At 39.7% G+C, this 12,536-nt stretch overlaps 1 protein-coding gene across 14 annotated transcripts in view; it reads left to right on the forward strand.

Annotated features, from left to right (window-relative positions):
- The window catches only part of nfasca (neurofascin homolog (chicken) a), a 111,108-nt gene extending 99,301 nt beyond the window's left edge, over window positions 1–11,807 (forward strand). For all 14 annotated transcript variants that reach the window (XM_047582457.1, XM_047582456.1, XM_047582460.1 and 11 more), the window contains one exon: window positions 6,472–11,807. In XM_047582457.1, coding sequence (XP_047438413.1) covers window positions 6,472–6,700 — 229 coding nt within the window. In that variant the 3' untranslated portion in view covers window positions 6,701–11,807. The remainder of the gene's footprint in view (window positions 1–6,471) is intronic.
- Window positions 11,808–12,536: the final 729 nt, after the last annotated feature.

Here is a 12,536-nt window from a genome sequence, read left to right on the forward strand (position 1 = left end):
CGACCTCCTCTCTCACACCAAAGATAATTATTTTTCTCTGATCCCGACCCCGACTCCATCGCCGGTGCTAATCAAGTCCACTCAGCTGTGTGTGTGTGTGTGTGTGTGTGTGTGTGTGTGCTGTGTTGTGTTGTGTCGGTGATGCATGAAAGGATTTACATGCATGTTACACGTGGAGCTCCTTCCTCCCTCCTGTTTCTTGCTCTGCTGCACTTCGTCCTCTCTGCTGTCTCCCATGTTTCTTCACATCTCGTCCCTCTCTCTTCTCCACGCTGAAATGGGTCGTCTGTCCCTGACAGGAACGAAAACGAGAACAGGTACTTTTGGTTTTGGCACGTCATCTCGCTCTTGGCCTGCGCATGTCGGGGGGGAGCAGATCTTTCCTCTGAGCTGGGGGGGTGGAGGGTGGAGGGTGGGGAGGTGGGGGCTTCTGGGTGAGGAGCTGCTTGTTTGGTGAAACCAAACAGGGCGATAAGCTCCTGACTCGTTGTTCAGTCTGGAAAGAGCGAAGAGAAATATGAGCTTTAGCTTTTAATGTGTATCAGGTCTTAGTAGCAGAGCATAGACGGGGCATGTTGTGCTTTATTATCTTCATCTCAGCATCAGCTGATGAATCAGTGAAGCTAAAACAGAAAGAAAGATTATTTTGCCTTAAGGTAAGTATTTGGAGTCTTAAAGACTAAATTACATAAAGTCTGTCCCCACTGTCTGCATAGTTATTCCCAGGAACCAGAGCAGACAACGTGGAACATCTTCTAACATGTTCTGTACCTGTTGGTTCACTGCTGTGTTTTTCCTCAGTCGCTTTGGTGCATTTCTCAGATCAGAATTTAAATTCTCAAGTCGTTACATCATTGTGTCACTTGTGCAGATCAAAAAAAGCAGCTTCTCATTCCTTTTAACAGTCGACACAACATTCAACACATACGTCTTTGCAAGGTGTCATGATATGTCAAGAATATTTCTATACATTTCCAGTAAATTGCTCCCAGGTCAATCTTGACTTTCTGGAACAAAGATGCAACAAAGATGCATATGTATATATATATGTATTTATTTGTTCTCTAAGGAGACCGTCCTATGTTCACGTTTCTACTTTAGTTTTTTGGTTTAGTTCTGTATTTTTTTTTTCCTTTCTGTATCACAATGACATGGTCTGTCAACAAATTACAGTACAAACAGAAAAAGCGTAAAATGTGAATCTTGTAATCAGTCTCTCACATACACTCAGGCCTAAGTCTTCAGGAGATCTGTGACCCCCACACATTTAAATTTCTTTAAATACACAGTAACATGAATTCAACGCGTGTTAGTAAAGGGATAAATGGAGGCAGAAGACGTTATGTGTATGTCAGGTATGTTTATCTTAATATTCCAATGATAATAATAATGTATATTTATAATTAGCTCTAGGCCGAGTTAGACATAGAACACATATAGCAGGTAGGACGGTCCTTGTCCCGAAAAACGTTGAAGACTCCTGCACTAAGGTGAAACTAACGATTTACAAAAACATCAAAAATATCATCAAAACTTTAGTTTACATCAGAACATCACTGTCTTATCTGTACACAGTGACACAAGGACTTGTTATTCTGACACGTTCATTGACTCAGATATTTACTTTTGAGAGATCAACTAAAGATTTTGATTTTGCTGTTACAAATGTTTTGAGAAATGCTCTCGCTGTTTAGCAAATGTCGAGGATGATTCGAGAAATGCGCCAACGTGACTGAGAAAAACTGTAAAACGCGTCCACCAACAGGTGCACGGGGCAGGAAATCTGTTTTAGGTCGAGGGGCAGGATGGTTTAGGTTGTAGTCGTCATGCTGTCTGACCTCCTAGAGGAACTGATTCAAGAAACAAACTTCTAGACAACATTTGGTGAAACATTTTGAAGATTCAAACAAACAAACAAAGCTTGTAATCTGAGAAAATCCTCACAAGATTTACATGATTGTTCTTAAATGCAATGACAGAAAAACAACAAATAACAAGAGGCCAAATCTAGTTTCTGTACCAACATCATAGTAACCGGTTAAAGCAAAGGTTCTTCATGAAATGACACATAAAAATATAAAAGATGGTCGAAGGTGTAGGATGGAAACAAAGCTCCGGTGTCTGTTGTTTACACTGTGGTTGTGCGCTCAAAGAGTTTCCTTCAAGGCTTCTCTGTTCATATACTGTGTAATATGTTATTGCTATATAAATAAAACTGAATTGAATTGAATTAATATCACCCAGGATTTCCCTCAGTAATAATCAGATAATAATCAGATGTAACCCTCCTATTATCCTCAAATATTAACACATTTTACCCTCAAGAAAATGATTCACATAAACTTGTTGACCAAGTTTTTGTGTCAGGCACTTTGTTTATTTGTTGACTACATAAATAACCCCTTGCTACCAGTGAGTTGACCTTCCCTCTACTGTTATTTTTTGAATGATGATCACTGATTGGATAATAGGACGGTTAATTAAACTGGATCAAGTACTACTGCTAGAAAATAATTCAGAGGGCGTAGTTATTGGGATACGGGGCTTTAACTAAAGGCTGGATAGATGTTAGTCTAGTTTTCTCACATGGACCAGAACCTATAACAGAGTGGATATTTATTTTATTAAATGCTTATAATTCAGATTTTTTGGGGTGTCCTCGTAATACTGCATATGTCGTGTCTCATCTCCTCGCTGTGACATGTCTTTCAGTATCTGCTTATCAAGCATGTCTGGTTTTCCATCTGTCTCATGACCGTGTTTCTGTTCTGCCCACTCCACCTCACGTCTGTGTCCTTTGTCACTGTTTTTCTGTTTGTTTTCATTGCCCCAAAGATCCCTTGAAAGGTATGGACTGAGGAGAGTCTCCCGTATTACCTCCTGAATCTTGCTAACCCGTTAACCTTCCTCTAAGACAATGCAATAGCTCATTGCATTGAACTCAAATCAAGCCACTCTGACTTGTTGATATCCTAATGTGTTTTTTTTTCCTTTAAATGAAAATATTTCCAAGCATGTTTGATACAAAACATAATCACGAGTCTGTGCAAACACTGCTGATGCAAGCTTGCATTTTGCATTACCTGAAACCCACTTACTTCTTCTTCTCACCTGATACGATCATTTCCTTTTTGAAGACATCTCGAAGTTGCAGAAATATTTTCTTTGAAAGCTCTCTGGCTCACTGTTCTAAGTCTAGTACGTTAAACCAATGAAAGCAAGCTTGCTAAATACAAAAAAGGAAAAAAGTCAACTTATAGGTCTTGTAGGTCATTCTGTTTAACCCTTTATGGGGCAAGGAACCATATTTGGTAACGTCAGGACGCATTTTAACCTCCTGAGACCCTGCGTCCTCATATGGGGACATTCAATTTTAGCAGCTTATTCTGCTTCATTTAGACTTTTATCCTCATAACTAGATACTAGTTGAGGTAAAAAAACATAATAGTGGGTTCATTCTGCAGCCGATCGCGTATCAGATTTTAGGGTTGAAACTTGTTCATTTATTATTATTAACTCTTCTAGTTGAATGTGACACACAAATTCTATCAATAGTAACAAGCTATAATTGAAAAAGTGTTCAACTGGGGACGGCCTCTCCGACCATCGGTCACTGCAACATCACTCACTGGCAATCATACACCAGTGGAGTTCACACTGAGAGCAGGGTGGATTAAGCCAACTTTTCGGTTATTGGACGACCACTCTACTGCCGCTTCAGCCCCCTCTTCTAAAATTGGCCAAATGACACCAGTGCATAATAACAGGGTTATTTGGCGACAGATAGCAGCAGCCTGTGCAGTTCATCTACATGAATACTAACCCTGATGCTTTTGAGACGTGGTATTCTATGGACAGACGTATATAAGGTTAAATACAGCATCAGTAAATTTATAGTAAACAGTTGACTTCCAATCTAACCAAGCTCTTATTAAGTTAACCTAGTTCAGGGTTTCCACAGGATCTTAAAATGTCTAAAAATTCATAATCCCAATTTAAGGCTTTAAAAAGTCTTCGCATTGTATGTCTTAAATGACATTTAGTCAAGTCTTGAATCCTTACGTCCATTTCCAGAATGGAGGCCTGTTATGTTTGTGTTCCTCATTAGTGGACCCCACCCCAGGGATGTGTTGAGTTTGTAGTTAAATGACAATACATTTTGTTATTTTACAAGTAATTCTCGTTTTTTCCTTATTTTCGTACTTTGTGGAGCTCTTAAATTTAACCCATAAAGATTCAAAGTTTCACTTGTGCAAACCTGCAGAAACGCTGCAGTTCACGTTCCGCCTCCAGATTTTGTTCCTTCACGTTGTAAAAAATATTTCCAATCTGTAATGACACCATTGTGCAGTAAATTAGACCCTGTCGGGGAACCACTGTGTTACCATTGTTTGGAACATATTTTTATCTTTGGTCTTGAAATGAGCCTGAACTCTGAATGGGTCTTTTCTTTTCTCACTGTCTCTTGTACTTTTTGATATTTGGCTGCAAAGACAAATAGTGGATCTGGGGTTGATTCTGGAGACTGGTGCTTTATCATTGACATGCACGGTTTCTAATATGTATCAGATGATGTGTTCTGAATGTGGTGGTTCTGATCAAGAAGACACCTGAATGTAGTCGAACCCCACAGTGAAAACCCGGCGGATAATATCTCACTTTTGCATTCTTCAAATACATTTGCTACTGTTATGCTGTCGGCTCCTGGCTTGATCTTAGACAAGAGCACTAATGCTAGTGTAGAGCTCTTGTTCCCTGTGCATGAATTTTTTATTCCTGCTCACGTCGGTTTAGGAGACATGCAGCCATGCTCTGAACTGAAATCAGGCACAACTCCATGAACGCCATGGGGTTTCCAGGCTTGGATCTCATTTCAGAATATGATCACCATTTAGCATGTGTTAGGATTGTTTACTTCAGTATTTATGTATTTATGTCACTGTCCTGTCTTTTATATATTTATATATACAACTGTTTGCACAAAGATGTGGAAAACGTGAAAAATGAGTGTTTCTGTAAATGAAATATTTTGATTTTCAGCACTTACATGTCTGCTAAAGATACAGTCCCTATGATATATGTGTAAGAAACAAAATCTTTAGATACAGAAACTAATACAAAGATTAGACAGTCTGTATTTATATAGTTTCATGTAGATCAGTGTCGAATAATCTGTTGGAATCCGTAAATATTCAACTGGTACGACTGATTCAACTTTAAAGTTTTACTTCAGTAACAACTAGTAGGATTTGACCTATTTGTGTTTGCACGGATGATTGCATGCACCGTCCGTTTGTTGCTGGGACTAAACACCAGCAGTAAACCTCAAGCAGCCGTCGTGATCCGGCTGATCTTTGAGAGAAACTGCCTCGTGTCAGAATGGTTAAGGTGCATGAGTAACAGACACCGAGATATCCAGAAGCATGTGAGTACTGCTCCACCGTATAGAGGGTATGTAGGTGACATCACAGTGAGCGGACGTCTCCGTGGTTACGGCCACTGAGTGGTTAAAAAGTGAATGTGGAGATTAGCAGCATTAGTTTGAATCACAGACTTTAATAGATTCGTTTAAAAAATGGGGAAAAACTTGTGAGATTGATCCAATGGATTTGAAAAGAAGTCAGAGATATTTTTACAGATATATGACAAAGAAAAGAGAAGTAAATGGATTGCTACATTATGAAGAAATAACTGGAATCCAGACACAGAAACCTGGTGTTGTGGTTCACATTTAGTGTCAGTTAATATTAATTCATGCTGTATTTTTAGATGAAGTCAAACCTTAAGTTACTTCTTCAGTTTCGTTCTGCAGGGCTGTCAGATAAGTTTGAGGATGTTGTTGTTTTGTCGCAGTAACTATTTCAGTTCCAACAATAAATAACAATAAAGTGAATATTTATGATCACTCCTCTTCATCCTTTTAACGTCACAGTTTTGTACAGCTACCGTTACTTCTCAGTAAAGCTCTTAGCGTTAGCATCTTCTATTTATCATAACTAAAACTGACTTAAATTAACTGAAACTGAGGCTAATCCACTTTTCTAAATCCATCCTAGTTCATATGGATCATTGTTGAGTCCAGTTGTCCTTAATTTAATCTGATAATCCACATTTTTCCCCGTCTCTCTGTATTTACTGATACAGTTCACCATGTTTTTGCCACTCAGGGGGCGTGGCCTCAGATGACAGTGGCGTCAGTGCATATCCTCTATAGCCAAAAATTCATTATTTAAGGGAAAATATGAATTTCAAAATAAAACAAAAACAAACTCGAACCAGATTGAACTTTCAGTCGCTTCATCCAGAGAGTTTAATGTTATTACCTGTAACCCTTCAAACTTTTAACATTCTTCTTTCATCCTCTGCCAATACTAGGGTCCCGACCTCCTACTGACACCTGTAACAAAGCCCTGCTCAAAATTTAACCTCCACTCTTTGTTTTTTTTTGTTTTGTTTTGTTTCTCTTTGCAGCAGTGACGAGGACAACAAGCCCCTGCAGGGCAGCCAGACCTCGCTGGACGGCAACGTGAAGGAGAGCGACGACAGCCTGGTGGACTACGGCGAAGGCGGCGACGGCCAGTTCAACGAGGACGGCTCGTTCATCGGCCAGTACACGGTGAAAAAGGACAAGGACGAGACGGAGGGCAACGAGAGCTCCGAGGCCACCTCGCCCGTCAACGCCATCTATTCCCTGGCGTAGCGCCGCGGCGGTCGGCGGCGGAGCACCGGGGTGGGGGGGGGGGGGGAACTCAGCCTCTGACTGGAGGGGGCGAACAAACCACGGCACCATACACAAAGATGCAATCACACACATATATGAGCATATGAAACACACATTATATACAGAAACGCTGCAGCAGGGCCCTGTCTGGAGACTGCACAGGCTCCACTCTGCAGGTGAAGTGGAGGAGCACCGGAGCGAAATAAGACCACAAGCCTTTAATTTATGTTTCCAGCTCTGAGAATATCGGCCCACCGGAGGTGACGTTTGGACAAAGCGGACAGTGCTCGTCTTTTTTCCTCTGCGCTCTTGCCTGCCCTTTTACCCACACAGACTTGAAGTGTGCCTTTCAGGGCAGCTTTCACAAGCCTTCTTTAGAGAATTTATTTGGTTTCATCTCCCTTACAAACATTTCCCCGGTCTGCTGTCTCTGCCCCTCGTACCTCGGCGTGGCGTCCCACTAAAGCAAAGGTTAAACACACACTGGCCCCCGTCCTGTGACATATCACCACGTAACCGTCAGTCTCAACAGGATGCCGGCAGATATGTTTATCATATTGATACTTCGCAGTGAAAGATTTTAGTTTTTTCCACAGCTGATAGGCGAGTCATCGGATCTTGATAATGAATGCTGTATACAGCCCCGGCACACAATGTAGTGCCCTGCAAAACTATGCACTATCACCGTTTTGGTTTCCATCCGGTTAGTAAAAGTACACGTTCAGTTTTTTCTTTGTAGCACTCGCAGACTAAATCACACGCTTTTCTTCACCTTGCCTTGAACTACTGTATGTGGTAGACATGTTTTTCTTACCTCTAATCCAGTTTTGTAGTGCAGATGTTAAAAAAAAAAAAAAAAAAACGGCCTCCACGAGAAAAGCCTTTTTCCAAGACGTTCTGTTACAGAATGATGTTAATGAATTCATTTTTTGTTTTTTTTTGTTTTTTAAAGATTCAACAGAAGAATATTATTTTGCAGCATGCTCTTAAACTTAGTGCAAGAGAAACGGGAAGATCAACGGACAAGTTAGTTGTGCTTGAGAAACAAACAGTAGACATTATTCCCTAGTGAGCATGCCGGCTAAAACCCTCCATTCTTGTCAGACGGGAACAGCTTCCCTGCAGATGCAAGACTTCCACTGTTCTGTTGACTCCGACGTCTCGGTTGTTTCTCTTAAAAGAAGGAAATCTGTATTTTTTTTTACACCAAAACCAAACGTTTGCAAATGCCAATCAAACAAACACCGTGATCACATACAAAATATTCTTCTAAAACCAGAATTCTATAGTTTTTAGCTCCGGTAAACTCAGATATATATTATTGTCAGGCTGAAAGCTCATTGCCTGGCTTAATGTTTCCTGCATCGTAAGGCGTGTTCAGACTAAACTTTTCATTCAGTTATTGTTATTACAGTCCTTTTAGTTTTTTGTTTGTTTTAATTTTTCCGAATTTGATCTTTAACACCACGTCTAAGATGTCCTGTGTTTAGTCTGAACCCACCTTCACAGATGTGGATCTATACAGCAGATTGTTTTAGTTTATAAAAAGGATATAATAAAAAAAAAAAAAGATGAAATCAGAATAGATGAATTCAAAAAACAAAAAAAAAAGATTTGCAGCATGAGAATCTATACATTGAATTCAAGAGCACCCTTCAAATTAAAAGCATCGGCTTCATTTTTATTTTTTTTACTTTTATGTTTTGTTATGTTTATGCCGAGGGGGGAATATATTCAGTATTTCACTTATTCAGTTTCATCATGTTGTATTTCTGTGCAGCAGACTGGCTGTCGCTTATTATTTAATGTTTTTTGTTTTTAATTTTATACTAAATGTTCAGGGAGTGTTAGCGCTGCTGCTCCTGCTACCTAACAGCACTATTAAACGTTGCAGCGCAAAGTCGGACAGATGTTCACAACAGTTAGGTTCACATTGTATTCAAAAAACTCAAAATTTATTTTATATTTATATTTATTAAATCATGTGCATAGTATTAATAGAGTAGTCATTAATATATTCATTGTTGTACCATGGCGCAGGCTGAATACTCGGTTCTAATTTGTCGTGAGGTGTTGATTAGTTCCTGATAATGGACAACGGCTCCAGGGAAACTCTCTGTTCTCAACTAATAGATTAATCAATCAAAAGCCTCTGTTTAGAGTTGAGCTGTTTAACACAAGCTACAGGAATATTAATATTTATCTGGAGACGGTGACGCGACTAGCTGGGCTTCTTATTAACCCTTTACTGAAATAATCTTATGTCTGAAAATACATTAGGCCACTTCTTCTTCGTTGCACCTAATAAGTCATTTAGCGTCCTGACTCAGACCCTGACTCAGATCCTGACTCAGTGCAACCAGATGGGAAATGACAAATTATTATACGGGAATCTTAAAATTATCATATTTTGAGGGAAAATTATCATGCATACTCAATTTGACGTTGCTCAGGACCATCTGCTACAGTAAAACCGTCTAGTATAGCTGATAATTCAGCTTTACCTTTAAATAAACTAACAAATATCTGTGTATTAAAGGGGGAAAATTATTGTACATTATGGGATTTTTGGAATTATTGATAGTACAGAGAGTGATATTATCGTACTTCCTTGATCTTCTCTGGCCGAATTAAAACCACATGCTTCCAAACCTCACTGAGAGGAACAGGGACGCAATTTAAAATGTGACGAAGTTACCAAATATGGTTCCTCGCCCTATAAAGCGTGTCACACATCTTGCTAGCATAGTGTTCAAGGCTGTTTCAAGATAGTCTGGGGGCCCCTTCATTCCACCCCCCACAAGAAATGAGCAAAATTGTTATTTAAATAACAAACATTAGTAACAAAAACGTTAAAATACAAAAATAAAACAATAAATATACTATCTTGAGTTTTTACCCTTCATTCTTTGGTCTTGTTCCTCACATACTGAGTTATTCTTATTCTCAGTTACTCTTATTTCTTAATTAACTTAGAATAACTTCCTCCAAATCATGGATCATTACTCCAGGTCTAGTCAAATATACAATTGTTATTTTTCCTTTGGTGAGTGTCGACCCTTCAACCCCTTCAATGTGTCCATTATCAGGAACTAACAGAAGACGCCAAGGCCCCAACCTTTCAATATGAGGTGGAGTTGGGCATTATCTCTTACTTTTTACCAACCTATTGTTTTTTTTTTTTGGTTTGTTTGTTTTTTTCGTCGTGGCCTACCAAAATATATCTATATCTATATATAATATGTGTCTAATTTGGTTATTGTTTAATCACGAGAGGCATCCACCACATGTTCCAAGATATTTTTGTAGCAGCAGGTTTTTCTGCTTTAAAAACGAAACTGAAGCTATATACCCGTCATCGTCCATGAGAAAGGTCACGTTCGTCCACCGCTGCTCCTCTCGTGCTCATGTCGTATTAACTGTTGCTCTGTGTTGTGTTATTCAGATTTACCTTGTCATTGCAAAACAAAAAAAAAAAATGAATACTGTCGTTATTACTTATTTGCTATGTATTCTGCACATGTAGGTCCCGAGAGAAAACCTCTTTGTAAATATTAACCCACTCCTCCTCCCCCACCCACCATGCCCCAGCCTATCACACCACCACCACCCTACACACAAACAAACACAAAAACGCTTTATCTGAAAAGACAAACGGTCCCAAATATGACGGTGCATCCTCAGTTTGCCGGGCACCTTCGTATTGTAGCTTTTGCACTTTGAAAGAGTAATAAGAATCATCCTTCACCCGACTTCTTTGCCCCTTTGCTTTGACATTTGTAATATACGGTTACTGGTTGTGGCATCAGCCGCTCGTTTGATGATGTTCGAATTCTGTATCGTGAAAGAGGAATACGTTAGATTTTATTTTACGTGCAGCAGAAGTTCTTGCGGTTATACTCTCTGTAGCATTTGTTTCACACAAACTAAGCTAAGAGGCTCAGAGGTACTGGAACTAATGTCCCTCCATTTACATCTTTATGTGAACCTGCGTACTCTCCTTCCAGTACTTGGCTTAAAACTAACACACAGCATCGACTGGGCCACTGACTGAAGCTGCTCCTCGTCTAAACCCTCCTGCTCTGCTCTTTTATGTGGTAAAATCACCAGATTGGTATCCCCCAAAACCAAACACTGCTGCAGCTTTTAATGCAGAACCTTCTACAGGTCTCGTGACTTGAACTGCAAGGATGGTGGCGCCGGCTATTTGCACCAATCAGATCAGATCAGATCAGATCAGATCGGTTCCAGTTGATGGTAGAAAAAGCTACAAATTGTCACTTTATTTAAAAGAATCTTATTCCCTCATGTCGTCTCCTCATCATTTCTACCTGATGTCAGGTTTGTGGTTGTTGTGACGTGGAAACACATCTCCCACGTCTTTAAATGAATCTCCAGAGCAGCGTCCATTTAATTTAATTTAAGAAGTCAGTCAAAGTGGTTTGTCCGGCAAACGTGTTCATGAGTTTACTCTGATACTGAAAAAAAAAAAAAAGTCCTGGTGAGAGGAAAAGATACTGTGCATGTGCCCGACGATCCCAAAATCTGTTTTTCTGCCAAACCACAATGCTGACAGTGTTTCTCTAACCGCGGTGTGACTGCTGCAGGACACGCTGCCGAGGAGGAAACCCAAACCCACGACCGCGCCCCCACCCCTTCCCGATCACCGAGCTTCTCTTTTTACCGTCCACCGGGAAGAATAACATGTCCCGCAGTTTGTTTCTTTTTTTTTTTGTTTGTTTTTTTTGCCTTTATTTCCAAAATGCTGCGACGCCGTCTAGAATCTTACCCGGTGCACATTTGCAGTTGCGTTTTTAATAACTAATGATCACGTGCTGTCTGGCTATTTTTTAAATGATGAAATGTCGTATAAGCATCTTATTGTTTCTACCATGTGTATCACAGCAGCTTGTCAAAGTCTTGCTTCCACGCGCGAAAATAACAGCTTTTGTAAGGTACATCTACTCAACAAAAAAAAAACAAAAAAAATGGCATCAATATATTCACCATGTATGCGTGTATGATGAGATGTTGCAACTTCTGCTGGCGACGCCTTCTTTATAGTAAACCAATCTCCTTTTCTCTACCTCCTGGCTGCTGGTCTCTTTGTTAACGTCTTGAGTTTTTTGGCATTTTGTCACATTTTGACTCCTCGTCATCCTGCGCGTATTTGTTTCATTGTTATAGGAATAAGAAGAAGAAGTTTGAGTCTCATTATCTGGTGAAAAACAAAGAAATACAGTTTGGCAGCTCTTTATTTCGTGAGCAATAAAAATAGAAGATATATAATAAGAACTATAGCAGCTATGCACAATAAAATACCTGCAGTAAAAACACCCAGTAGCACACAAGTGAATGTAATCAGTGCAGCTATGAATAGCGATTAATGTCCTTCAGCGAATGCCTCCTTTACAGAAGGTTTTACATGATCAGTCCAGATAAAACAATTGATTTAAAGGGCTTGAATCGTCGACCAAAGTGCGACATAGTAAAGAGTCCTGCGACAACACTGCACATGCTTGTGTGTTGAGGCATTATTCAGAGATTAGCACTTATCTGTCCAGTGAGGTAGAAAGAAATGACGTCCTGGCTCAACGTAAACCTTTGATGTAACAATTGTCATGGATATTTTTTAAGTTATTTCAACTAGTATTAAGTTCAAGACTTTTCTAGTTAGGGGGGCCGGGCGATACTGGGAATTCAGGTATCGATCCGATACCAAGTGAACACAGATACCGATACGGATTTTTACTTGAAATTACATGATGATTGAATAACTTTGTAATTTTGCCTTTAGTTCAATGATTATGATAAA

This window comes from Mugil cephalus, chromosome 4 (assembly GCF_022458985.1).
Source record: "Mugil cephalus isolate CIBA_MC_2020 chromosome 4, CIBA_Mcephalus_1.1, whole genome shotgun sequence".
Lineage (NCBI taxonomy): Eukaryota > Metazoa > Chordata > Actinopteri > Mugiliformes > Mugilidae > Mugil > Mugil cephalus.